Source organism: Monopterus albus, unplaced genomic scaffold (genome assembly GCF_001952655.1).
Source record: "Monopterus albus unplaced genomic scaffold, M_albus_1.0 scaffold28.1, whole genome shotgun sequence".
Classification (NCBI taxonomy): Eukaryota; Metazoa; Chordata; class Actinopteri; order Synbranchiformes; family Synbranchidae; genus Monopterus; species Monopterus albus.
Genome location: NW_018127908.1, coordinates 3,570,768 through 3,596,447, shown reverse-complemented (window position 1 = coordinate 3,596,447; position 25,680 = coordinate 3,570,768). Strand labels below are relative to the sequence as shown.

At 38.5% G+C, this 25,680-nt stretch overlaps 5 protein-coding genes across 6 annotated transcripts in view; 3 read left to right on the top strand and 2 right to left on the bottom strand.

Annotated features, from left to right (window-relative positions):
* The window catches only part of cacna1eb (calcium channel, voltage-dependent, R type, alpha 1E subunit b), a 48,648-nt gene extending 47,886 nt beyond the window's left edge, over positions 1-762 (top strand). Inside the window, exon 49 of the mRNA XM_020595874.1 lies at positions 6-762. Coding sequence (XP_020451530.1) covers positions 6-418 — 413 coding nt within the window. The 3' untranslated portion in view covers positions 419-762. The remainder of the gene's footprint in view (positions 1-5) is intronic.
* A 2,819-nt stretch (positions 763-3,581) lies between these two features.
* On the top strand, positions 3,582-7,609 carry rnf11b (ring finger protein 11b). The gene is made up of 3 exons (XM_020595888.1): positions 3,582-4,262; positions 4,653-4,822; positions 5,272-7,609. The coding sequence occupies exons 1-3, from the start codon at positions 4,140-4,142 to the stop codon at positions 5,441-5,443; spliced, it is 465 nt and encodes a 154-aa protein (XP_020451544.1). The 5' UTR covers positions 3,582-4,139; the 3' UTR covers positions 5,444-7,609.
* An 887-nt stretch (positions 7,610-8,496) lies between these two features.
* On the bottom strand, positions 8,497-13,193 carry rpe65a (retinoid isomerohydrolase RPE65 a). The gene is made up of 15 exons (XM_020595886.1): positions 12,960-13,193; positions 12,334-12,510; positions 12,001-12,083; positions 11,656-11,806; positions 11,159-11,266; positions 10,882-11,023; positions 10,633-10,780; positions 10,174-10,255; positions 9,939-10,071; positions 9,692-9,831; positions 9,456-9,585; positions 9,268-9,382; positions 9,062-9,156; positions 8,866-8,977; positions 8,497-8,774 (listed from the first exon to the last, which is right to left on the bottom strand). Exons 2-15 carry the CDS (start codon positions 12,342-12,344, stop codon positions 8,629-8,631), a joined length of 1,596 nt encoding a protein of 531 aa, XP_020451542.1. The 5' UTR covers positions 12,345-12,510; positions 12,960-13,193; the 3' UTR covers positions 8,497-8,628.
* A 707-nt stretch (positions 13,194-13,900) lies between these two features.
* Positions 13,901-22,470, top strand: LOC109957796 (serine/arginine-rich splicing factor 11-like). Of its 2 annotated transcripts, none has more exons than XM_020595958.1 (12): positions 13,901-14,207; positions 15,270-15,403; positions 18,020-18,135; positions 18,726-18,806; positions 18,887-18,921; positions 19,021-19,154; positions 19,313-19,391; positions 19,480-19,593; positions 19,698-19,787; positions 19,916-20,002; positions 21,458-21,603; positions 21,827-21,931. In XM_020595958.1, the coding sequence occupies exons 1-12, from the start codon at positions 14,086-14,088 to the stop codon at positions 21,844-21,846; spliced, it is 1,158 nt and encodes a 385-aa protein (XP_020451614.1). In that variant the 5' UTR covers positions 13,901-14,085; the 3' UTR covers positions 21,847-21,931. The 2 variants fall into 2 exon arrangements, with proteins under 2 accessions (XP_020451614.1, XP_020451613.1); XM_020595957.1 differs by having other exon boundaries at positions 13,902-14,207; positions 21,458-21,623; positions 21,827-22,470.
* A 2,276-nt stretch (positions 22,471-24,746) lies between these two features.
* Positions 24,747-25,680, bottom strand: part of LOC109957795 (ankyrin repeat domain-containing protein 13C-like) — a 10,014-nt gene continuing 9,080 nt past the window's right edge. Inside the window, exons 12-13 of the mRNA XM_020595956.1 lie at positions 24,978-25,078; positions 24,747-24,885 (exon numbers count right to left, since the gene is read on the bottom strand). Of these exons, the coding sequence (XP_020451612.1) occupies positions 24,755-24,885; positions 24,978-25,078 (232 nt within the window). The 3' untranslated portion in view covers positions 24,747-24,754. The remainder of the gene's footprint in view (positions 24,886-24,977; positions 25,079-25,680) is intronic.

The window sequence follows — 25,680 nt, the reverse complement described above, 5'->3', positions numbered from 1 at the left end:
GCTTGTGTGTCGCACACAAGCCTCTGTCGGTGAAGATGAGGATGAACAGGGCAGCCCAGAGACCATAAGGCGGGGCAAGCCCACCTGGGAGACCCAAGAGGGGGTCACAGGTGAGAGGCGGACAGCGGCCGACCGCGACCGACACCCGTCCCCACCTCGACGCTACCCCTCTGAGCCATTCCTGGCCTCACAAGAGGATGAACATAGCCCAGACCCCTCTGGTCCCATGGAGACGTTGACCTTTGAAGCAGCTGTGGCATGCAGCCTTGGACGCTCAAATACCATTGCCTCAGGCCATCCACGCTTACGGACTGGCTGGCAGGTCCCCAATGGACACTTTCGGAAGCGTCTCGCACAGACGGCCTCAGTTGCAGGTTGTGATCCTCTCAGTGACACAGAGGAAGATGACAGATGCTAGGGACAAGAGGTATAGCATGAGAGAGGACGTGTTAGAGAAGTACGCTGTACTACCATGTACAGAGGGTAAATCTCAATTCCCGTAATTTTATCCATATTTCCCTCACTTGCATCTTTTCCTTGTGTCTTAGTCCTGCCCACATAAGATGTTAAGAAGAAAAGATGCAAGGAGAAAATGAGAGAGAGGACTCGAGGAGACATGAGATGTCCTTGCCTCTGATCCTTCATCTGAAGCATCCAGCCACCCGCTAATTTTGGATAAAGGGTGCCTGTCAGTCCATAAAAGACTTTTGTGAAAGATGCTCTTTTGTATCCTCGCTCATGGCTCCTTCAGCCAGCCTCCCCGCTCCTCAGAGCAGGATTAAATAAGACCTTTGGGACATCCTTCAAGATGGTGGAGCAGAACAACTTCTGGATCGAGCAAGGAACAATCATATAAGGGAGTTGGGATTTACCCAATGTTGAGGTTAATATGTTTTTGAATCAGTGGTTTGAGGCCATGAAACCTCTGGATGTTTGGTAAAATGTGAGCCCAAATTGATGAGAACAAAACTTCATGAAACTGTAGTTGCCAATTCACACAGAACACTGACAATAAATAAGGTCCATTTCCTGACTTTCCTGACATACTTAATGACAGAGAGTAATAATACATCTCAAATACTCGCAGGATGCAGAAAATACATTAAATGAATGGATCAAATTGTCATTTGTGTCAATATAAAGTATTTTTATTTCTGACAATGTTTCTAAATAATTCGGTGTTGCTCTAAACAGTATTTATCTGTGGGGTGTGTGAATATGTAACTACATTTTCTTATAAATTAACTGTTTTGTAAATACATTGTGATCATCACACCATCGCCATTTATTAGACCAGATCAATACAACAAGCCATCGTGAAGAGACGATCTGATACTTTACCAGACGATGTGGATACTAATAAGTAACACTCAATAATGCTGGATTTTTTTACAATATGAATGTGCAGGGGAACAACTGCCTGATTTTCCCCATCATATTTCTTTTTTGTATTAAACATAAGTTGTCAGATATGAATAAAGTTATAGAGTAACATAGAAAAGATTCTTATTTGTTATTTCACCATGCGTTATTGTTAAATCATGCCTCCACCAAACCCCAAACCTCTAAAAATTTTTCTAAACCATGTATTACTTAAATTTTTTTTTTACCAGTCTGCACCCTTTAACGGAGACATTTTCAACAATTATTTTGGGTGTGTAATTTTACCATGAACTGATATAAAAAACAAAATGATGTTTGATCTATTTTCACCATATTTCTTCCTTGTGAATATTGTATGACCACTGCAGGCGATGACTGTAAAAACACTGTAGACACCATCACACATTTTGTTTCACAAATTAACATTACTCTGTTACTTGCTAATAATGTACAGATAAGTCATGCTGTTTGTAATATTAAAAAAAAATTAACAGTATCAGCTGACAGGCTTTAAAGGTGAAGGAATCTTTGAATATGTTCATTTTAAATTTTGTGTATATGTTTTATTTGCCTGAAGAAGGCCAATTCTGTGAAACTCACTTAACCAAAAACATGGAGATTTGTATCATAAATTCCTGGAATGCAAATACTTTGTGGGTTTTTATGTGTACAGTAGCTGTATATACAAATAAAGGTGTCTGAAAGTTGTCACTGTTATTACCTGTCTTTTTCACTTCTATTTTCTAAGGCATGGGAAAAAAATACAAGTTAGATGTTGAAACTTTGAGCAGTACAATACCTCTTGCATAAAACAGAATAAGTGCATTTGGAAAATATAAGTTTGTGTTTGTATTTTTGAATTAGTTTAATATATTTGTTAATAAACATACTTTTATTGCAGTAATGTTGGTGGAAGGATGCAGATACTCCATTACATAGTGCTACACACTCAAACATGATCAAAGGTCGTCTTTGTCTGATGACGTATTTTCTGACTGGTGTTTTCCCTTCAACTATTTTTTGATAATCAATGGGGGTTTTCTGTTCAGCTATATATATAAAACAAGCTATATAGTGCTGGCAAGTACAATATCATTTTTCAGTAATGTTAAAACAAATTGAAGGTGCTGCATATTTAAAACTGTTAAGAATAGTGAAAGGTAAAAAAATGCATTTCTGAAATTGTGTTCAGATTTAATTTGTTTTAAAGTCACAGCACATGGATCACTCATATTTTCAATGACTGTGCCCAAATAGAGCTCTTCTAAGAACTGTGTGACACCTATTAAGGTGGGAGAAAAGGTTTTTTTCATAGGACACATTTTGCAGCTCAGTAAGAAAATTGTGGGCATAAATTCAATTCAGTTGTATTCTATTTGTATTGTGCCAAATCACAACAAAAGTGATCTCATGACACTTTACAAAGTAAGGTCTTGACATTATTATTATTATTATTGAGGAAAAACACAACACATCCCCCTTGACCAAGCACTTAGACAGCAGGGAGGAGAAACTCAAAGCATCATGAGGGGTCCCCCAGCAGTCTGGGCCTATAGCAGCATAACTAAGGGAAGGCTCGGGGTCACCTGAGCCAGCCCTAACTATAAGTTAACAAGCACAACACGGTGCAGGCACACTGAACAGGGAACAGCAGTCCATTCTCTCTGGTGTGACGCTTAATTGAAGGAATCAGAATCAGAAATAGTAAAGGCATTCTGTCAGAATATCAACATTTTTGGTAAAAATATTTACCAATCAAAATAATAACATTTTGTTCTTATATTTACGCTGACATTTTTTATCATACATATTTAAATTTTACAATAACTACACCTGACATCAGTGTTTGCAAAGGATGAAATAAAAGCATCAATATAAACAGATACATGTTTGTTATAGTTAAGATAAGACTTAACCGATTCCCAGGGGAGAATTACAGCAGTATTAAAGATAGTCTGTGAGGAAACATATAATGTAAAAAATTTATAATGTGTAAACAACAATTTCAAAAAAATTATATCTTCAATAACCTGTACCCTAAAATAAATTTTTGTCATGTAACGCATTATTTTTTGTTGTTATTTAAATTTGTTTCAATAATACACTTTGTGTCAAATATTAACACGTATTTAGGCTGTTATTGTTCATTTTGTCTATAAAAGGGATGGGGTTTGGGATGTCTCTTGGGTCTACGTGAATAACATCATCCAATCACCACGCAAAGATACACCATACGTCATTTCCAACGGACCGATAACATGTCCGGCTGCAGACAGCGCTAGCAAGGAATCAAGTTGTTTAATGTTACTCCCAAGTAAAAAGGCGGAAATGCCGTTTCAGTACAAATTTCAGACAGCTTAGTATAACAGCCACAGTTGCTACTGAAATAAATATTTTGTTGAAATTACGACACTTACGCAGGAATGAGCGACACTTATCAAGTAAGACTGGCGAAAAAGTAGCTAGGTCGGCTGCTAGCTGTTGTTAGCAAGGGAGTTCTTTGTTTTGTTTTTCAGGGGGAAGTCCGTGTAAACATGAAGTGAAACGAACTCTTGTGGACATTTGTTTTAACATTTTTCGATTAGGTATATATTATAAGCATGGACACTGCATCTTTGGTATTGGGAGCTGAACTGTAAATTAATGGTTTCTGGGATATAAGACTAAACTAACATTAGCCATCGAGCGCTAGTTTAGCAACAAAAAGATCTGATTGTTTTAACGTCGGTCAGTGAAGGATTCGGAGACAGGACAACATGGGCAACTGTCTCAAGTCCCCGACATCAGATGACATATCCTTACTGCACGACTCCCAGTCAGATAGGGCGAGTTTCGGTGATGGCATAGATCCAGACATGGAGCCTCCTCCACCGTACCAGGTGAGAGTCTGCTAACACTAAACTTCCAGATTATTAATTCAAGAACGTTTCTGGTCTTTGGATGACAAGTGGTTGTGAGAATAATGTTAGTTTAAAACCTATATGTTACTATACAGTTTGTAATGTTCATAACAATATTCCTGTATCCCTGTGGCCTTTTAATACAACAAGCCATCCTCCAGTTCAGTGTAGTCAGTCATAAACAAGTAAACAAGTGGGTTTAGTGTCACTCTTACTAACTGGCCTGTCAAGGATTTCCAGGCCTGTTTTTTTCCCTCCTGTCCCAGTTTGTCCCTGCACAGATCTTAACCTGTCCAACCACTTTATTCAAGTGAACTGAATAGGAGGACTGTTTCATTTTGGTGTTGTGGTTTTTTTGTTTGTCACCAGGAGCAGGCTCACATGCCCATGTACCATCCCACGCCTAGTCAGTCTCGTCTTGCCACCCAGCTGACAGAGGAGGAGCAGATCCGCATAGCTCAGCGTATTGGCCTCATCCAGCACCTCCCTAAGGGCGTTTATGATGGAGGACAAGATGGTTCAAAGAAAAAGATCAGAGAGTGAGCATTTTGTATTTCTGTGTGTGATAGCTACACAGAGCTGAGTAATAGTAACTACTTTACATGTTATATTTTTATACTCCTGACCTCGGTAACTACACTTTCATTTCATCTAATATTAATGTATGAGGCTATTGAACCAGATTTGTAATTAGGGCTGTGTAAACAAAGCTGACTTGGTTTACAAGTAAATTGTCATGGAAAATGCCAAACAGTGGCTAGTTTAAATGTGTGTGTTAGCTGCTTCTTTCTGTTAGTTTAGTCATGTGGACATACTGGCCAAGGAGAAGTAGCTATTTCTTACATTTGTTGCATACATTTGTTTCACTCAGCAAGAGCCAATAAAGCCAGAAAAATTGATAACATGATTCTAGGGGCTGCAAGTAAGATCTTTTAAATTAATTAATACGGCTATCTTTAGTTAAGCTTTTAATTTTGTCTGTTCTCAGATGCGTGATCTGTATGCTGGACTTTGTATACGGGGACCCCATCCGGTTCCTGCCATGTATGCACATCTACCACATGGATTGTATAGATGACTGGCTGATGAGATCCTTCACCTGCCCCTCCTGCATGGAGCCTGTGGATGCTGCCCTGCTCTCCACCTATGAGACCAACTGATTTTTCACCCCTCTTCCTCTACACTTAGCCCAAACATGACCAGTCCTGTGCTAAACCTATACAGATATCCAACAGCTTCCCTCTTATTGTGAGAGGAGTTCTGAATATGTGTTTGCTTTTGTCTCACACTTTGAAATTTTAAGAATTTACTCATCTGATGTTGGCCCTCCACCCCCCCAGGACTAAATAAGCTGGTCTTAAACATCAGTTACATGATTCAATGAAAAATGTTTTCAGATGACCCTGCATGATTGTGTATGTGTGTTTGTCATGCTGAAGCAGCATTCAGTAGTGTTGCAGGTGACAGTGAATACATGCAATTTGTGTATGTGTACTTGTATGGGTATACATTGTGAGGACCAGTTGTGTACTATGGAACTTAGTGCATTTGGCCCTTTCTCTTTCTGATAACCCTTCAAAGCATTGTTAGAGGGCCATGACTTGGTTTTAGGGTAAGTGCAGAATCAGGTTTAAGTTAGGGTAAAAATGGGTTAAGCTGTACAAACGTGTGTTTGTCAGAGACCTGTTTGTGAGTTTCCACTTGAGCTGGTCTCAGTGGTGTTTCTCCCCAACTGACAACAATTCATTCCCAGTTAGTCATGATTCAAATGGATGATTAGGATAAATTATTGACCAAATTGCTAAGAGGTGTTGCCAGAAATCTTGATTTTTTTTTTCTGTAGCAACATTGACATCTTCTTAACATGCTGTCACATTAAAGTGGCCCTGCACTTTAGAGATATGGGAATACACAGCTGAAGTTTACACTGTTTTTGTTGATTAACAAAGAAGAAGTTGCTTTTCATTTAGTAAGGATTACAGTATATACATACATATAGCATATAGCACACTGAAATGCTTAATGGACATAAAGATCATAAGACGTTTGTTTTAGGCTACTCCATATGACCAGACTTTAAAAAAAGCTTTGAGTTGAAGGAAAAAACAATGACATGTAATGTGAATGTTTCACCAGAGGATGTGTAAAGAAGCCGACAGCCGAAGTAAAGGGCTCATTTGTGCATGGCAGATGGATCAGTCAGTCAGAAATTGGAAATGCTTGTACACACCTTTCATCTGATCCAGATTTGCACTTTATTTATAGGACAGTATCTAAAACAATATATTAATATATGTACCTTATAACCTTGCACTATTGATACGTCATTCCTTCATTTTCTGAGATGCAAAAGATACATAGCTGATATTTTCAGAGTTGTCCAGTAGTCGCTTATCACACTGAAATAAGCCTGAAGATGTATTTCATGAACTCTGTGATTCTGTGGTGTGAACCTCCTCCTTGTTGTATGTTTTTTGTGCCAGTGAATGGACAGAGGCTTGTTCCAGATGTAAGGAAGAGACAGATGTCTTGGGAAAACATCCTTATTTACTTTCTTAATGAGAATTGCGTGAGAAAATTGATACTCCTCTCACATCTGTGCTTTAACTATGGAGTATAAAGACTAGAAACGGGGGTGCTGTTAGGCAAGTTTTAAAATCTTTTCTAAAGAAGCCTAGCTAGCTTCCCATGCTTCAAGTCTATGCTAAGCTGAGCTAGTCACTTCCTTGCTGTAGCTGTATCTTTATTGTGAGTAAACAAAAAAGCGTATTTCCCAAAATATCAAATCGTTCCTTTAAGATTGAAATCTGGCAAATTTTGGAGTCAATTCAAAGCTGTTAAATTTAGAATTAACATTATCACAGTGTCACTTTTCTTTATTATATATCTCATTTTTCATTTGTTTACACTATAATGAGTGTTTGTTGTTGCTGTATTTCACTGTAGCAGTAGTTAGAATACAGTTTGGAATTTTTGATGGTGGTGGTGTGGCTGTCTTGTTTTCTGTTACCTGTGTTTTGTCTTCTAACTTCTTTGTTTGTTACAGTTGTGTAAGAGCCACTTTGTATTTTGGAAAGCAAGTATCTAACTATTACACTGGTTTAAGCCTGGCTGTGCAAACCTCTGTCCTAATGGAATTTGAGTGTGAGAGAGACTTCTCTTATGATGTGATAGTCACAACTGAGACATCAAGATTTCCATTGAGCTTTTTGTTTGCTGTTTTTCATTCTAAGTTTAATCTGAAAAGTTCCTGTAATCATCTTTTCTTTTTTTCTCTTTTGAAGGCTAAAAAGCCCTCATGTAAAAGAAATAAACAGGAAAAAACATTTGGTCTGTTTAGTTCAAGAACAGACAGTCACTTATCTCCTCAAAAAACAGCTTATCAGTCTGTAAGGTGGACTAAATGACCCTGAACGAGCAGACTTGTGGCCCTAGCCTAAGCCATATTAGTAATGTTTAGTGTTTTGTTTCCCTGGCTTGCATCATCAGCTGCAGAAGAAACGTGAGTGAAATTCCCAGCTTCTGAGGTTGCAGTTTGGTCTGATCCTGTAAACATGATGAGTCCTTTCAGACCAGTTGGATGCCTTTTTTGTGTACATTAGTCTTTCCCACAGTGAAAGGTAGTTTACATGTGATCATGATCTTGTAGTCTTGCCACTGTCCTTATGTCCTTATAAAGAATAATTGCAACATGTCTTTTTTCCCCTTTCTTCCAATTAGACACTGACGCAGTTAATCGGCTTTGCAGTGCTGCAATGTTTGCATGCTTTTACTTTTTAGATGAGATTAGGATAACTTTGAGCAACACAAAAAGAACAAGCACAGAAAGAGCACTTGTTCAGCCATGACCATAATAAGATTATGTGTGCCAACATCTCCACAAATATTTCAGGAATTTCAGATGAAGGATTATCAGTACTACCACAATCAACTAAAGCATTACATTATAAGATTATTGCTTGCTTGTTCTAAAAGAACATTACAACTGTAGATCAGGATGCCCAAAAATATATTTTTGCCAAAGTTGGAGATTAGAGCAGCACAATTCAGTGTCTTGTTCAAATGATTTAACATAGTAAATATTCACTTTCACACAGAACTGAACCCGAGGTAAAGGACAGTGTCAGCAGTCACTTTGTTACACTGCTACCTTGTAAGCAGCTAATAAACCTGCCATATAACAGATTAGTACAAAACAGGAGAGTGTATTGATTCCCCCACCATAAAATATTCATGCATGTGGATAAATCCATATACAGAATATCTTTTATTAAACTGACACTGAAACTTAAGGGTTATAACCCTGAAGAGGTTGACTACTGCTGATACCCTCAGTAATGCATAGTTAGGATTTGTACATCCCATGAAAGGTGACAGGAATGCTGCACTCCACTTCTGCTCTGGCAACCTCAGACAGATCCTTGGCGTTGAGGATGAGGAGGTATGCGGGTCTCTGGGAGCCGGGAGCTGCCACGATGGTCAACAGCACACCTGCAGGCACAGCACAGGATTATCATGTAACAGTTTCTTTCAGAGATGGTGTAGAATTAAATATATTATGTTTACACTACTATTGCTATACCATCATCCTCATCAGCCCCATCGGGATTCTGAACATACAGTGGCTCTGAGGGGTATGAGTCAGGCTCTTGCCATACCCAAGTCTCCTTGGTCTTTACATTCAGCTTACAGATCTACAAACATGTTTATCAGTTAGTAAAAAAGTGTGTCTTATAAACATTGAATCACACATGACTGAAGACATTTTGCTAACATACCCTGTCTGGTATGAAATGGTTGAGCCCCAGGGCATAGGCATATGTGTAATTCTTAGATCCATACATTTTGTAGTTGATCTGAGGAAACTCAAAAGCTATAAAAACAACATTATAATTGTTAAATTATGTAGATCGTTCCCCACATGTATTAAAATGAATGTGCATATTATTACTGAGCAAATTAAATTTGTTGGATGTGTTGACACCTTGGCGAGGCCCTGAGAACAGCACCTCAGGCTCCAACCAGATTGTCCCATCAGCGTGCATCACTGCTGTAGCTGTGGTGTAAGGCAAGCTCACAAGGTTCTTCCCCTGCTCCTCCTGCATTAATATCAGAGTTCATAAGTGTCTGTGGCAAACTGACTGCCTCTGAGGAGTAAGACAGGTGAATCACCTTATAGATGTCCAGGGGAATAACATATCTGCGGACCTCTGGCTGGGGCGCAATCATGGCTGCCTTCTTCACTTCATCCCAGTTGGCTCTCAGGTTTGCCAACCAGAGATAGTTGTAAACAAACTCAAATCTGCAAGAAATAATAGTGAGCAGCACAAATAACCGTATAAAAACATTTCTGTAGCTGATATATGAGAAGGCTTAATTAGAAGTGCAGTAGTTGGATCTTAAGTTACCCTTTCCATGCACAGAGATCAAAAACAATGAATCCTTGGTCTTCATAGGTGTTGATATGATGAAACAGGCCTATGGCTGCCCCTTTGAACTTGTGATCGATGTACTCTCCTGGGTCTTTCTTGGCAATGTGGAACAAAGTCTACACCAAAGTAAATATAATGAGATTTCAGCAGAAGAGATGATGATGGTATGAAGGGTTAGAATACTTAAAATCAGCACAGATGTTAATCTACTCCAAGTTCTTACTCCCTGGGTCTCATTGGACTCAAAGCAGTCCATGTAATTGGACCCTCGGATGCTCCAGGCACTCAGGAACTTCAGCAGGTTGATTTTCACTGGAGTCTCAACAAAGACAAAGTAGTTTTGTGACATGCCAAAGCTGTAATTGATAAGGGGATAATGTTAGAACCTGAACTTTATGTGACAATGTTGATACCGCATGGACTGTTGACAAAAAGCCTTTGGGATAGTCTACACACACCTGTGCACATAGGAAGGTTTGAACCTCTCAGCACTGGGGAACTGCACCACTACCTTAGACTTCTCAATGGGATCAGACTTATCTAAAAAAAAGAATGCAAAAGAATGTGATATCTGAAACAGGTGTTGAATCGTTCTATACTTTAATTTCTACATGACATAAAGGCCAAACACACCTATTTATTGATTTCCAATAATGTCTACAAATGGGGCAATTTTAAGATTACTGAAAAAGAAAGCCATTGTGTTCAATTTAATAAAATAATCAAACTAAGAGATTTCAGTTTTGTGATCTCCATGAGACCCTGAGAGAGAAATGATCATTTCTCTCTTGTTTGGTGTTTGAGGGGAGTCACTGTGATTCCCCTAAGCCTAAATTACCACCCAGCAGTATAGTTTGGTTTTAAAAACATTTCTGCCTTTATTTGTTACATGCAGTAATACAAGCCCTGATCCAAACCTTTCTGTGTAGGTGGGATTCTGACAATGTTGTAGGCCAGCGTTGCTCCTTTTCCCATGCAGTTTCCAATGTTGTACACAGTACCATCTTTCTCAATATGAGGGTGGGCTGTCAGCCCATTAATGTTGACATAGTTGCACATATCAACCTACATAGGAAATAAAGCCATTTTACTGTCCTGGAAAGTTTAAAATGGTGAGATCTATTTTTTTACGCCTCAGATTCGATGATATATTTGTACTGATGTACCTTCTTCAGTGTCTCCAAGGTATCAGTGTTTACTTTAGTGATGTAGTTGGTTTCTGTTGTAGCATAAAAATCCTCACCAATCGGATAGATATTCACCAGGCAGTTGTCTGTGACCTCAACACCTTTGAAGTAAGAGAAAAACCTGTAAACAGAAAAAATACGAAAATACTGTAGACATACACTTGTTTGGATCAAGATGGCAACTTTGATACACTGTAAATTTTACAGTGCAAAGCATCCAGATGACAGAGAGGAAAAGTTTGCATGTGCAATCCACCTGGAGAAGATATTTTTGCAGGGATCTGGGTATGCACATGTGCCAAACTCAGTGATTACCACACGCTTCTCTGTGATGGCTCGCACATAGGAATCTGTTCTGACAAACCTACATGGGGGAAAGAGAGAAAAAGAATTTAATCCCCAAACACTGCCTGTTCATGTCCTACATGAGTCTACCTCCAAAGGCTACCAGCTGAGTAAATGTGTTAAAATGGCTTAACAAATAGCTGAATATTTGTCTGCAGCATGTCTTTAATTGTAAAATTTCTATAAATTAAAATCTATACCCCTTGCAAATCAACTAGTTTGAATTAATAGATGACATTGTATATTTTTTTTATAATGTTGCTAATTATGATGTAGTTTTATGGTGTTAACACAGCTGTATGTGCAGCTTGATTAAAAAAGTATGCACAGCATTTATTAGGGAATGATGCTCACACAGTTTCAAGTGTCAGCATTTTATGGTGTGCCTGTTTGTCCTTAAAGTCTTACTTTCGGAAGTAGGCGACCTGGCCGTTCTTGAAGTCAAATTTGTGTATGATGGCCTGGCCATCAAAGAGGTGGTAGAAAGGTTCATCTCCAATCTCAAAAAGCCCCGGTCCCAAACGAAGAAGACACCCCTTCAGAAAAGAAGGAATCCTACCTGCAGTATAAATAAAAACCACAATTTATTTTTTCATTTTAGGTTTGTAAAGATACTTTGGATGCCCATATCTGTGTTCTCAGAAAAAACAAAGAAGAAAATGATTGAATCTGCAAGTAAATTTTCTAAACAGTGCAGTCATCATACAAATTATTTGCTTGCAGTCTATTTCTGTCCGAGTAATGTAAGCAAACCTGTGATTGTTGTTGGAAGAGGCTCAGACAGCTCATCACAAGTCTCAAAAATCTTCTTGTAGCCACCAGCTGGGTGTTCAAATCTGTTAGCAAAAAGATATCAACAAACATTGCTGCCAAATAAATTAAACTTGGAAAAATTTCCGGAAAGTGAAATGTTTTAGTTTAAATTTTAAAACCTTTATTTTGAGTTCATTGTAACCTCTTACATCTTTAAATTGCTTCACTGGGTAAAAGTCAAGTAAAAGTCATCCTGCCCCTACTTGCTACCTTTCTGTAATAAATTATGACACAAAAATGATTTGGAATAGTTTAAATTCGTCACAAACTCACCGGCTAACCATGTTTCCTTCTTCTTGTGATAACACAAAGCAACTTAAAAACACCTCAGGTCACTCTTGAACTGGGAGTCTTGGATCTCCTAGTGGATTTGCCATATTTATTCTCTGGTCCCCGACACAGTCACTCTAACCTGTGCTGTAAACCCTTCTCCTGTCCAATCATGTTGCACTGTGAACAAGAATCCCATTGTGCCAATATCCTCTACTAGATGAACTCTCTAACCAGATTAATTTCATAAAATATTCCTTGCAGAGAACCATGCTTGACAAATGTGTTGCAATAGTACATGTGATATTTTTCTATTGTATCATTGATGTAGTATGAAGGGCTACAAAATATTATGACACATTTTAAAATCAACAGATCCAAATGTGGATTTAAGTTTAGAAATTCAAAATATGTGTAATGTGTGCATATTAATAGCCAGTAAAAATTTCAACCTTGTTAGCATGCGTATTAATTACAAATTGTGCACACTTTTAGATTAGAGGTGTAAGTATATGTTAAGAAACACTGTGATAATGACTACATTGGCCAAAGAGAAAACCTCTCAGAATATCAAGACAATAATAGTTTTCTGAAATAAATAAGTAACAGAATGAGGATCAGACTATTACCTATTGTGAAATCATAGTATCATTGAACCTTCACTACTGATACAATAAACATCAGGCACAGTGTTAAGTGGATGAAATGTGGCCAGCTGTTCTTTGGTCTGAACACTAAATGCCTTAACTTGCTTGTCTCAGTGTAACTATAATCCAGTTGAAGGGATTATTTTCAGCACAGTCTGGAGACAAGCGCTGCATTGTTTCTCCTGGGGGAAAAACACAGACAACTTTGCTCTCTAATCAACAACGGCAATAAAATTCATCAAACTTCTAAAACAATATGAACAGCAATCAGTAACAATGATTATCACAATTTACAGATTAACTGTTTAAAAAAAGCACTGGTTTCTGATCAGAGTGACTGCTGACAGAACAGATAAGGCACCAGGATTAATCAAGCCTGGCTGTTAGCCTGGTCTAGAGCAGGCTAGCTGCAAAAAATAAATCTCCACACTTTTAATTTATCTTAATTTAACTGAGTCAACGCTGGCAATTCCCTATCCTGGTTTTGTGCATTCACCCTCAGGTCATGCAGAATTACTCAGCTGCAGCTCTAATCTTGTAGGCTACATTTTCTAGACTGGCCATAAACAGAACACTGGAAACCAAACTCAGTGTATGAGTGATCAGCGATGGGAGAAGCGAGAGGAGAGGCACAATGCAATTTAACAAGATGTTCGGGTATGCCCAAAGACAGTAGACCTAATTGCTACTGGCCCATCATAAAACCTATTCACAGTGTCACATGCATGATGTGTGGTGAGGATAAAAAGAAAGGGCGACCTCTGTCGGCTACTCATTGCAGGTCTAAACTTTTTCAGTCTTGCGCATTGTTAAACACCAATAATACATGGGTCGATAAAATGCGGCCAATAAACCCAATAAAGCTGGCTTTTTGTGAAATTGTGAACATTATTTACAGGAAGCAGCGATCAACTATGCGCATGCGCCCGTCATTTGGAATTTACTCAATATGGCGGCCGAATGCCACACTGTTTTGTAATTGAGAGCTAATACTCAGCGAATTACTTACAATCGAGCAGATTTAATAACTCGCGGATACTCTAAGTTAAGTTTAGTGGTTAACATCGGTGTTATTGCGTAAATTGCGTAAACGGTTTTAGTCAGAAAAATGAGTTACACCACGAGGGTGGTCCAGGTGACTAATGTGTCGCCGAGCACAACATCGGAGCAGATGAGGACACTGTTCGGTTTCCTGGGAACAATCGAAGAGCTAAAGTTATTTCCACCAGAGTGAGTTGAATACCTAGTGATTTACTAAATCCATGTGGAGAGTTGAATACCTAGTGATTTACTAAATTCATGTTAATGGAAATGAAGTCAAAGATCAGCGGTATAATTTGTTAACGATTCTTTGGTGGGACGGAAACGTAGGCCTGTTTTGCTAATATGAATTGTGGCTAACACCACTAGCTAAAGTTAACTTGGCTAACACCAACAGCGGATGTTAGATTTGACTTGCAGATTAACGTTATGTCGTATGCAGTCTGTTCTTCGCAGCACAGTGTTAAGTATGAAAGTGTAGTAAATAGATAAAATTAGGAACGATAAAAAAATGCACACAAGTAAAAAAAAATTACAAGAGAAGTCCAAAAGTTATATTTGTCTGTCTGGCATATCTTAATTTTGCGAGATTTTACCTTAGTACTACAGTTAATTTTGTCATGAAGCTTGTTTTCGTTGATTAATCAATCAATCGTTGATTGATTGAGTAATTCAGAAATGGTGAAAAATTCTAAATGCCCAGGGTGAGATCTTGTAATTGTCTGGCCCATAGTCACTTCCTCATACGCAGAGAAAAGCGCCATGTTCATATATGTTACTTTAATATAATTTACTTATCACAAATGCATTTCCTGTGGATAGGCTTGACAATCAATCAAATAATTGTTTCACATTTATGTAGTATCTAAATATTATTTCCTAGCTCTTAATTTTAATCTATTAACCAAAAGCTTCATTTTGTAGTTCGACTAACTTTCAAAATAAATGTTAATGCAGTTTATATAATCAGAAAATGAAAAGCCAGCTGACAGCATGGGTCCTCCTGGCCCTGATTTTATGCGGACATTTTGGGTCAGGGGCAATTTACACTGACTCAGCACTGCCTATTGTCTATGGTTCATATTTGTTATTGTTATGGGACTATAGTATGTGAATATCCCAATTTGAGGAATTTACCAAATGATTGATTTATTTTGCTGTCTAAAGTAGGACAAAAATGTGCATTGCTTAGATGATTGTTTCATATTGGTAAGTTCTTTAATGTAACATTTGTATTTATCTTCTCAATAGTGACTCTCTGATGCCGGTGACGTCGCGGGTGTGCTTTGTGAAGTTCCAGGAGCCAGAGTCTGTTGGGGTGTCTCAGCATCTGACTAACACCGTGTTCGTCGACAGAGCACTGATCGTGGTCCCATTTGCCGAAGGTTTGTCTCATTGTTGTTTTCATGTATGAATGGTCCTTGTTGATTGAATGGCATGACTCCCAAATAGTGCGTGTAAGAGAGTAAAAATGTGTTTAGTGGTTTGCGAATTTCACAAATCAGCTCACCTTGGTCTTTTTATGTGAGCTTTTTAACATAATTTGAATGATACTGGTAATGACATCCCCTCCCACTGTCTGTAATAAGCAAATAAAGCTCTCTGTCAGATTGTTGGTATACTGTGAAAGCACATCCTGCATCTGTTTTGCCACCAGAATGCAACACTCTTCACAAACTGGACTGAATCTTAAAGAAACGGAAAAAAAAAAACGCACACAAAAGCAACAACACTGTTTGTCTCGGTGTTAAACAATGATGTGCTCTGCGTGTTGAAAGCTCAGTATACCAAAATCTGCTTTACACACTAGGAGTTGAACATTTCCAAGCTGTGGGCGCTGCAGACACCTCAAAGTTCAGAAGTGAAGTTGTTTAATCTCGTAAACATTTGCATTTTATTTTCTACCCCATAATGGACTATCCTCTGTTAAACTTCTCTCTGTTATTTGTGTGTGTGTATGTGTATGTGTGTGTGTGTGTGTGTGTGTGTGTGATTTTTGTAGTGGAGAAGGCAAAAGCAGCCCCCTCGTTGATGGCTGAAAGTGGTCCTCTGCCTGCCAACAGGGGATTGTAGACATTTGCAAAGGCCAGCAAGCATTCAAGCCCCTCCCCCTCTCTTTTTTATGTCCTCTGTTCTTTCTCTGCCTTCTCTTTCCTTCTGTCTAATTTATCTTTTCTAGGTGATTTAGTTTAAAGGATAAAGGTCAAATATCACAAACGTAGCCTAAAACGGTGCTTATTCTGCACTATTTTCGCGAAACCTTTGATTGCTGCTTAGCTATTCATTTTATGGCTAAAGCATTTTTCCTTAATAGCTCAGGCTGGCAATAATCTTCAGTTTTTTACATCAACAAATCCTATGAGAAGACGAAAAGACCACTGTTGTCCAAAAACAATTAAAAGCACATCAGTGAACCACACTGTTTGCACTGGGTGACATGTTTGTTCAGTATGATGAATGCAGGCACTGGAGTTTATTTTGAGGCGGAGCCAAAGCGACTACATGCCAAATGTGTATTAATCCACCACTAAAAATAGTCCCCAACAAATGCACTGTGTATATTTGTTTGAGTAAGGATTGCCCAGTTGTTTTAGAAAACCTTTTCTAAAAAAGGGAAAATAATATACTTTATTTGTTGTGTAGTAGCCAGGAAGTACTGATAGACTAAGGTGTAGTTGGTTTTGGTCTTTTTGTGTGTTTTGTCTGCAGTAACAAAAAGTATTCACAGGCTCATCCTTTTACAAGTGGTCAAATTTACTACTGAAATAAAAAAAAACTTTGGATGATAATCAGTTACTTTGGGTCTTGTAGCAAAGCTTTATACAAAATAACTGGGTCTTGATAATCATTTGCTAAGGTAGCTGACACTGCACCAACTAAGTTTGAAAATTCTCTATTTTAGCAGTACGAGTTGGGTTTGGGACTTAAAAATGGGGAACACAGGTTCGTTGGTTGTCACTAACATTGGTTGTCTGATTTAATAGTCCGTCTCATCATCAATTGTCTAAGATGCCCACCCGTCATGAAGCTTTTGGTACAATACTCACTTTAACAGTGGTCTTCTTTTTGTTGTTGTGTTTTACAGTTCTTTTTCCTGGCTCAGCCAGTCCTGTATACCAGGCCCCGCTGAAAATACCATCCAACAGTTTTGACTCCTGCAGCAATTTCTCTCTCCAGTGTGCTCTCTTATTTAAATGTTGTCTTTGTTGTCTGTATTGAGGTCATGTCTTTATGTGAAAGAGTTGTTTTGGGGTGGATTAACTACAAACGTGATTATGAGGTATTTTATTTTTTAATTTTGAGTGATCCTTGCAAAATAAACCAAGAGCCATAATTGCAGACAAAGCTGATATATTTATTGGGGCTGTGGTAACACAAATGAATCAGTTAAACAAACCTCTGTCTAGGTTTGGTTAATTGATACAGTGACAGGTAAGGATGCCAGAATAATCATGTGCAGCAGGCACGTTACCTACTTCAATTCTGTTTTTTGCCATTTAGTAAGTAAGCCACTTTATCCTCTGAAATGTGTTTTGGTAAGTAGACACTGGTAGCTTGTATAGTGTTCTTGCCGAAACCTTAAATTTCTCTTTGTTGTGTGTATCTCGATTTTTCTCTGTGTGCTTTTAGTAGCGAAGGCGCCAGCGTGACTCGCTTGTTTCAGTAAACATCTAAATGAAAATTGAGGGCACACCCAACTGGAGAAGCAGCTGTGCTTGCTAACGTTTGGTTCATGACTTAAAAAACACGTTCAGGTGATATATTCTTGGCAGTGTTCATTGGAGTAGTGTGATTTATTCCAGCAATACTTATGTCATTGCAGTGATTTTGTTGAATTAAGGGAACTCTTCTCTGATATGTAAGGTAACCATTTTGATGAATCTAATTTGAAGAAATGCAGTGTGAAGACTCTTTTTTTTTTTTTTTTTTTTTCCTTTGTCTTTTCCAAAATGTCTCTCCGTAGTTGTTCTCTCCTAATGCCTCATTTTATTTCCCTGTAGGATCGATTCCAGATGAGGCTAAAGCTTTGTCACTGTTGGCGCCGGCAAATGCTGTTGCGGGAATCCTGCCAGGAGGCGGCCTTCTTCCAACACCCAGTCCCATCTCTAATCCACCTGTAAGTCCTCATACTCGCTGTTGGGACCAATTCTCTGACCACCAGCTGGTGCAGGAGCTCACAACATTATTAAAATTACAGTGGGTTGTTCTTGAATTATTTTAGGGCTGAAATTGATTATTTTAATATGTTGATTATTAATCAGATGTATTAAAAATGCACAAATCTATTTTCCACATTATACAAACAAATGCTTTTGCAATGTTTTTATGCAGTGCGTTTTATTTATTTTTTTGGCTGAGTTTCCAATCGTATCACATGATCTTCATCCACAGGCTGCGTTTGCAGTTTGCTATATAGAAATGCTGATATTCAGCTAAACTTTTTTCTGAGCACTTAAAAGTTAGATTTTTGATCTTGGAAACAACCTTTTCTCAACTCAAGGTACACTTTTTGAGTCACTGTATTTTAAATAAATCAGAAAAGGAGGATTTTAATAGGTGGGTCAAAAATGAATTTTAAGTGTGTCACTTAACATTTTTCACATTTTAGAAACGATCGCTCATTATTTGTGAGTGATGACCTTTGTGTGATGTGAGTTGGAACTGAAACAGTGAAAACAAAAGCATGTGTGCTTGTTTTTACTCCAGCTTGGAGCGAATCCATTTGGTGGGCTAAGCATGGATGCGATGGCTGCTTTTGGATTCCCAGGATCCAGTATGAATTCCCAGGTGAGAGATCTTCAATGACAATGAATAGTTTTAATATTTTCTAAACTCAGCATGGCTTAATAAGCACTGTGTCTTTACAGGCTGCTGATTTGTTGAAATTCATGACGGATCCAAAGTAAGTTTGAAAAAAAAAAACAAGCTCCTTTGTTGGTAGAGTGAAGAAATTGATGTGCTGGTGTGTTTGTAGTTAACTAATGAATATTATATGGTTTAGACTGAATCCCCTGGCTGCAGGCTTAACCCTGAATTCAGCTATGAAGGCCGATGCATCTAATAAAGAAATAGAAGAGGCCATGAAGAGAGTCAGGGAGGCTCAGTCACTCATTTCTGCAGCTATTGAACCTGGGAGTAAGTGGACAGGACGACTTTGTTGCCATAATGTTGACTTGAAACTTTCAGTTTTGTCCACACTGTAGTAATAATTAAGATTACCTTATTTTTCTACCTTTCACTCATGAAGTACGTATGTGTAATATTTTACCATGAAAGTCATATCTCTCTTGCAGATAAGGGGAGCAAAAAGAAGCACTCTCGGTCCAGGTCCAGGTCCAGAAAGAGAAGGTCCACTTCACGTTCAAGATACAGGTAAAATCTTCTGTCGATGATCTTATTGGCTGAGAAACATCATTGTCACTATCACTAAGAGTTAAATGGCTTGAATGTCTGGTTGCAGGCGAAGCAGATCAAAGCGGCGATCAGGCTCGAGAAGCAGGAGGGGCTCCAGAAGCCCACGCCGGAGACACACCCACCCCAGAGACCAAAGCAGGCAATCTCCAAGTAGATCCAGGTAGGTTAACTGTGTCAAAGATTGATCTTGAGGTAACTTTCTGCGATGAACAGCTGTAGAGCTGAAACATGTCCTGAAATCTGAAATCTTTCATTTATCTACAGAGATAGAAAAAAAGATGACCGTGGGAGGAGAAGATCCAAAACACCTCCCAAAAGCTACAGCACAGCCAGGAGGTCACGTAGCATAAGTCGGTGAGTACAGCCTGGTTCTTCATGTGCTCTGGGAGAATGTAATTAAAACGGTAACCTTACCTGATGAATCTATCTTCAAGTCAGGATACAGTACTGAACATCAGTTTTTGTCTTGTTCTGCTACACAGGAGACGTAGGAGAAGTCGCAGCAGTAGCAGCCGATCTCCTAAAAAGTCCCCTAAAATGAAAAGTTCCAGGTCTCCATCTCCTCGAAGGTTGGTGTGTTGATGTGAAGTATTTGTAGAAAATACAATTAATCATTACATGCTTAAGATCCCAATGAAGTTATTTTTAAACAATAATGACTCTGGATCATTGGGCATCCTGTTTGGTTAAAACTCTTGTTTGGCTCAGTTTATTTAGAATACTTTCACACCAGAAGTTCAGTTCCTTTTATCAAGACCAGGGGGAAAATATGTTGGTGTATCTTGGCTCCAAGTTTGAATGTGTGGGAAAAACATTTCAGTGAGGAATTATAAATACTTGGAATCGTTTGCAGCGCAAGGTGGCACACAAACGCACGGCAACAACATGCACTGTGGTTAACGTAGAGAAGAAGCTTAAGCTTGTTGGTAAACTAGGCTATAACCATGTATCAGAGGAAAAACATTGCCTATAAGTGCACCATTTCAACAGAAATCCAAGTTTGCTGCCTGTTTTGTTATTCCAACTAATTCATATGGTAACCCGACATTGTATATCGTCGATTTAAATAGGCAGCAACTTAAATATTGCAGCTGTCTTTTATTGACTTTTAAATGCTCAGAAATGTGTTCCTGTCACTCCTTTGCATTTAATTACCGATGTTATTGTCAACAAAATTATCACTGAAATTCATGCCAGATGATTTTCTGAAAGTCTAGGCTATATAAGAATGAATAGTCAAATAACTGACCATCAGCTGACACAATCCTTAGTTGGGTAAAGCTCTAGATTAGCCTCTTTTCACTATTGTCTGTTAAATCTGGCAGTCCTGGATTATGTTATTCATCTGTGCTACTGACCTTCATTGTTGTTCAAAAGCAATTAAAAACATGAGAAACACACTGTTGCACCGGTTGACATGTTTCCTCATTATGACACATCAGAGTTGCATTATTTTAAAAAAATGTTGCCCCAAAGGCTCCAAATAGCCGTAACTTTTTAAAGCGTCTGATGAAAGCAAGAGTGAAGGGCTCAAGCAGGAGATCTCTGAATATTAACAAATATCACGGTCTTGTTTCATAATGAGGAAATATGTCACCCAGTGCAGTGGTGTGCTTCCCTGATGTGTTTTTAATTGTTTTTGAGGTCTACGGCATAAAACAAGAGTTCTACTATATTTACTGTGTGACAAGTCTAAAAACATACTCGGGTGAACTGTTCTTAATTGCACCTGTGACTGTGACTCGACACATTGCTTAATGGGCTTCCCAGGCGAGCTGCTCTGATGTTTGCCACCATGACAAAGAACAAACAAACAAAAAACCCCAAAGATTTTAGCCTGGTAGGGCACCGCTGAGTATTATCAGAGGAAACACTGAATTCATTGTTGGTTTTAGTGTCTGTATGGGGAGGGTTGAAAATGCTGTTGATATAGAAAATGGCCAGCCTCATCCTCTAAATATCCTTTGTGTGGGTATATCCAGGTCATTTTGTAATACACTGCACTTTCTCTCCTCTCTCTACAGACACAAGAAGGAAAAGAAAAAGGATAAGGAAAGGGAAAGGGACCGTAAGAGTGATAAAGAGCGCAGTCGTGAGGAACGTGAACGCTCCGCCAGCAAGAAAAAGAAAAGTAAAGACAAAGAACGTGAGCGGGAGCGGAAATCAGATGGTGAGAAAGGAGACATTAAGGTTGGTATAGTATATTTGTGCATGTTTTTGCGTGATAGTTTTAACAAAAAAGGAAATGTCTTACTGATTTGGTACAGATTTTGGGCTTTTTTTTTTTTTTTGGTATATTTAACAGTCTTCATTCTAAATTATTGTGAGAAGTACTCTTCTACCCAGAGGTGTTATATTTTAGAAATGTCACATTCACCAGTTTTCTTTCACAGATCACCAGGGATTACGATGAAGAGGAACAAGGCTATGACAGCGAGAAGGAGAGAGGGGACAGGACAGACGACTCCGCTTTGTCTCCTCAGTCAGTAGGAGGCAACGACATCCCGCACCCAGTGAAGCAGGCCAAAGTTAACGGTGCTGACGATCACCACGAAGAAGACATGGATGTCAGCGACTGAGTAGGCTGTCCTGGTTTGTCTCACCTTGTCCCTCAGTTTTGGTTGTTAATGTTAGAAAAACCACATTATTTTTCCCTCTGGGGTAAATCTGAATGTGAAGTGCAGTTGTATTGATTTCACGCATACGTCTTCTCTGCTTTTGCAGATGTACAAAGTGTACTGTTAGTTTTTGCTTCTGAATTGTCATTGGCTTTTCCTAGTGAGATAGCCTGTCTTTGTTTGTCACTTTGCTTTAAGGTACTATCTGCTTTTTGCCTCTACAAATGTAATTTGTAGAAACTGGAGTACTGCAGGCTTGCTTTTCTTTTCTTGAGCTTGTAAGATTGTCACTTTACCTTTTTGGTTAGTATTGTATGATTAAGCCTCTTTCTACATCTTTTTGAAACAGTTACATTTGCTCATTTGAAAGCATTGTTTTATCAAGTGTTTCTTTTATAATAAAGCCTATATTAAACATTTACTGTATTTAAATTTTAACCTGTCAACTAAAGGTTCAGCATCACACTGATAGAAACTCATTGCTGCAAACAGGTCAAACTTGGAACAAAGACAGGAAAACCTTTCCCCAAACCCTGGCCTTTGGAAGGAGGGGTGGAGTAATAGATAAAATCCTTAATCATCATTCTGCATATTTCTGTAATATGTCTACGGACTGCACGATGGAATGTGTAGGGGCGTAATAGGACGGGTCACGTTATGCATCTACATGTTCTGCCCCCATCTTGTAGTCCACAGACAGACCCTTCTCATGTATTTAGCTTTGTCATAAAAACATGCATAATACTACAATACAATAGTCTGAGAAATCAGTTTTTTATATGAAAAATGGACATGTCTACATGTACAACAAAAAAAAAATTACTAGTTGCAGTAAGAACGACAACTGTTAATCTAGCAAATATACCTGGAAAAATAAAAGTACTTTTGTTATATTGATTAAAAAGTATTGTACAAAGCTGTCCTTATTGGCCTTCAATACAACCATGATTATACTGTAGTATAAATATAGCAAAATGTCAGTTTACAAATAAGCTCACACCTATTTGAAAGCTTCAGTTAGAACTGTGTTTTTATTATACTTGCACAAAGTCAGTTGAAACATGATGCTGGTGCTTTATTTAAAGGGATGTGAAGTCAGTATGGTTGCAGGACATAGTAGGTGAAAGCAGACACAAGTCAATGGATCTGATCATTTCCCACATTGACAGATTTGGAATGTCCAGCAATATCAACTTCACAGCTTAGTTTACGCTCCTTGGATTAAAAAAGAAAAAGAAAAATACGCAATATACGCAGACTAAGCACTAAAAGGTGTTTCAAAGTATTAGCATTACAATTTTCAGTTTTTCTTCAGCTTAAATACCAATAAGTCTGCAGGTAATAAAGAAGGAATATAGCATAAAGATGCATGTGATCCAGTAAGCCAACACAGCTGTAGCATGCCGTGAATATATTTAATATCAGTGCAGAATGAAACTAAGAACAGTTTACCTGATATCCCTTCCTGGGTCCTCCCACATACAAACGTACATACAACCACCCTTGATACAGTACAAGTACTCACTCACACTTAACACAGAATTCATACTATCACAACAAACGGAGACAGCCGAGAGGTAACATGAGCTAACCTGAAAATACAGGAAACTGCTTCCTGCACACGGGGAAAGGCTTGGATATCGAACTGTTAAGAATGTGTTTTTATGCTAAACTGTCTCCTAGCTGGTTAGAAACATTCTTAAGTACTGGAAATATATTGCTACACAGTGTTTCTTCTTTGAGTATATTATAAGTATATATTACATAATTTATAAATGAATAAGCTCGAGGATATAACTATATTTTTGATTCTTTTTATGAATTACTCATGGGATGTGAATTATTTACAGATGACGTGTCAGTGCAGTTTCAAGAAAGAGAATTCAGTTATTAGTCTTTTGAGATGACGAAATAGAGCAGATAAAATAATGAGTACAGACTGAGTTTTCTAACGAGTTTCACAGGACAGAACAGCAGCACAGAGCAGAACATTTAACTGCTCAGTTGGTGAACAGCGAGTACAATGCAAGCTGTCGCTTATTTCATAAAGACAACTGCAGATACACATCGATATGAGAGATGGTGCCTGTAATACCGGTTTGCTATGGATCCATCCCCAACAGGAATAATAGCTGATCAATAACACTAGTCCTCCCCCCCCCCCCCCCCCCCCCCCTTTTTTTTTTTATAAACAGCGAATATACTGCGTATATATATATATATACACACACACACACACCCCCATCCACACACAAACAAACAGGTGACAAATTAAAGGAAAAACCAAGCTGTTAGCCCACAATGTGCTACCAGAACAGCTTCAGTGCACCTTGGCACTGATTCTACAAGTCTCTGGACTCTACTGGAGGGATAAACACCATTCTTCCAAATGCTATTCCTCATTTGGAATATTTAATCAAAATCTCCCAGTTCAACTGGGTTGATATGTAATTGTGACTCTGAAGGCCAGAGCCATAGGATTCACATCATTTATTACTCAAGGCATTCAGTGAGCCCTCAGGCCTTATGGATGGAGGTACTGTCATCCTGGAAGAGACCACTCATTTATTCAGGTTTTCCCTTTAATGTGTCACCTGTCTGTATATATGAATAAAATGTAACAAGATTCCTCACTTTTGTTTCCCCACCTGCCAAACATATTCACTTGCTGGTCATTTTCTGTTTGCCTGTTGTGTTTACAGGTCAGAGGTCTGGGAAGCGACTGGGATCTTCTTTGTATTCAGCAGGGATGAAGAAAATTGACTCTTCAAAGTCATCATAGCGAAACTCCTGAAAGGTGACAGTTGCTGTGATCGTGGGGAAGACGGGGATATCTGCAAGGAAGGGAACAAAAGAAAGTGTGTTAGTTTGTAATCGTCCAAACCCAAGTTCACCCACTGTAGTAGGAAGACAGCCACACACATACCGAGTTTGACTGGAAACCCAGGTGGAAGTTTCATCTGAACAAACTCTCTGAGTTTGTTGAAGTGCTTGAACGGGGCTATGACCTCCAATACATTCAGTAACCTGCAGGCAGAGCAAAATGAGTCAGTTTTCTTCGCCAACATTTCCTGTCACCTTCTGAAATCTCAGGAAGAACAAAAAATAAAGAGCTTGAGTCCAACTGTAATTTGAGAAATGAAAAAGAACAGCGATATGCGCTTTCTCCTCTGTGTGACCCTGAACAAGACTGTCAACATGGGTTAAGTACGGAACAAATGACTTTTGGCTTGTGATCCTTTAGGGAGATGCCAGCCTCAGTCTGTGCCCCTCATGTATTACTGTGTATCTGAGTCACAGAGAACCCAATTATACTTTTGAACTGTAGAATGTCCCACTGTATATATACACATCTTGATTTGATTTGATTTGATTTATTCTTTCAAGCATGTAAAAACAGTTGATATGACAACACACATACACATGATCCAATATCAATTTGCTTATACCTAGTACATGCTTGAATGGAGTAGGAAGAAGTCAGACTTATCCAGTCCTACCCCATGACATCATCTTACCATCATTGGTTTGCAAGCAGTAAATGATTCACTTCTACCCACACAAGTATTATACTAAAAAAAGATTATAACAGTGTTAACATTCTTACATAATTACATTCTTAAATAATT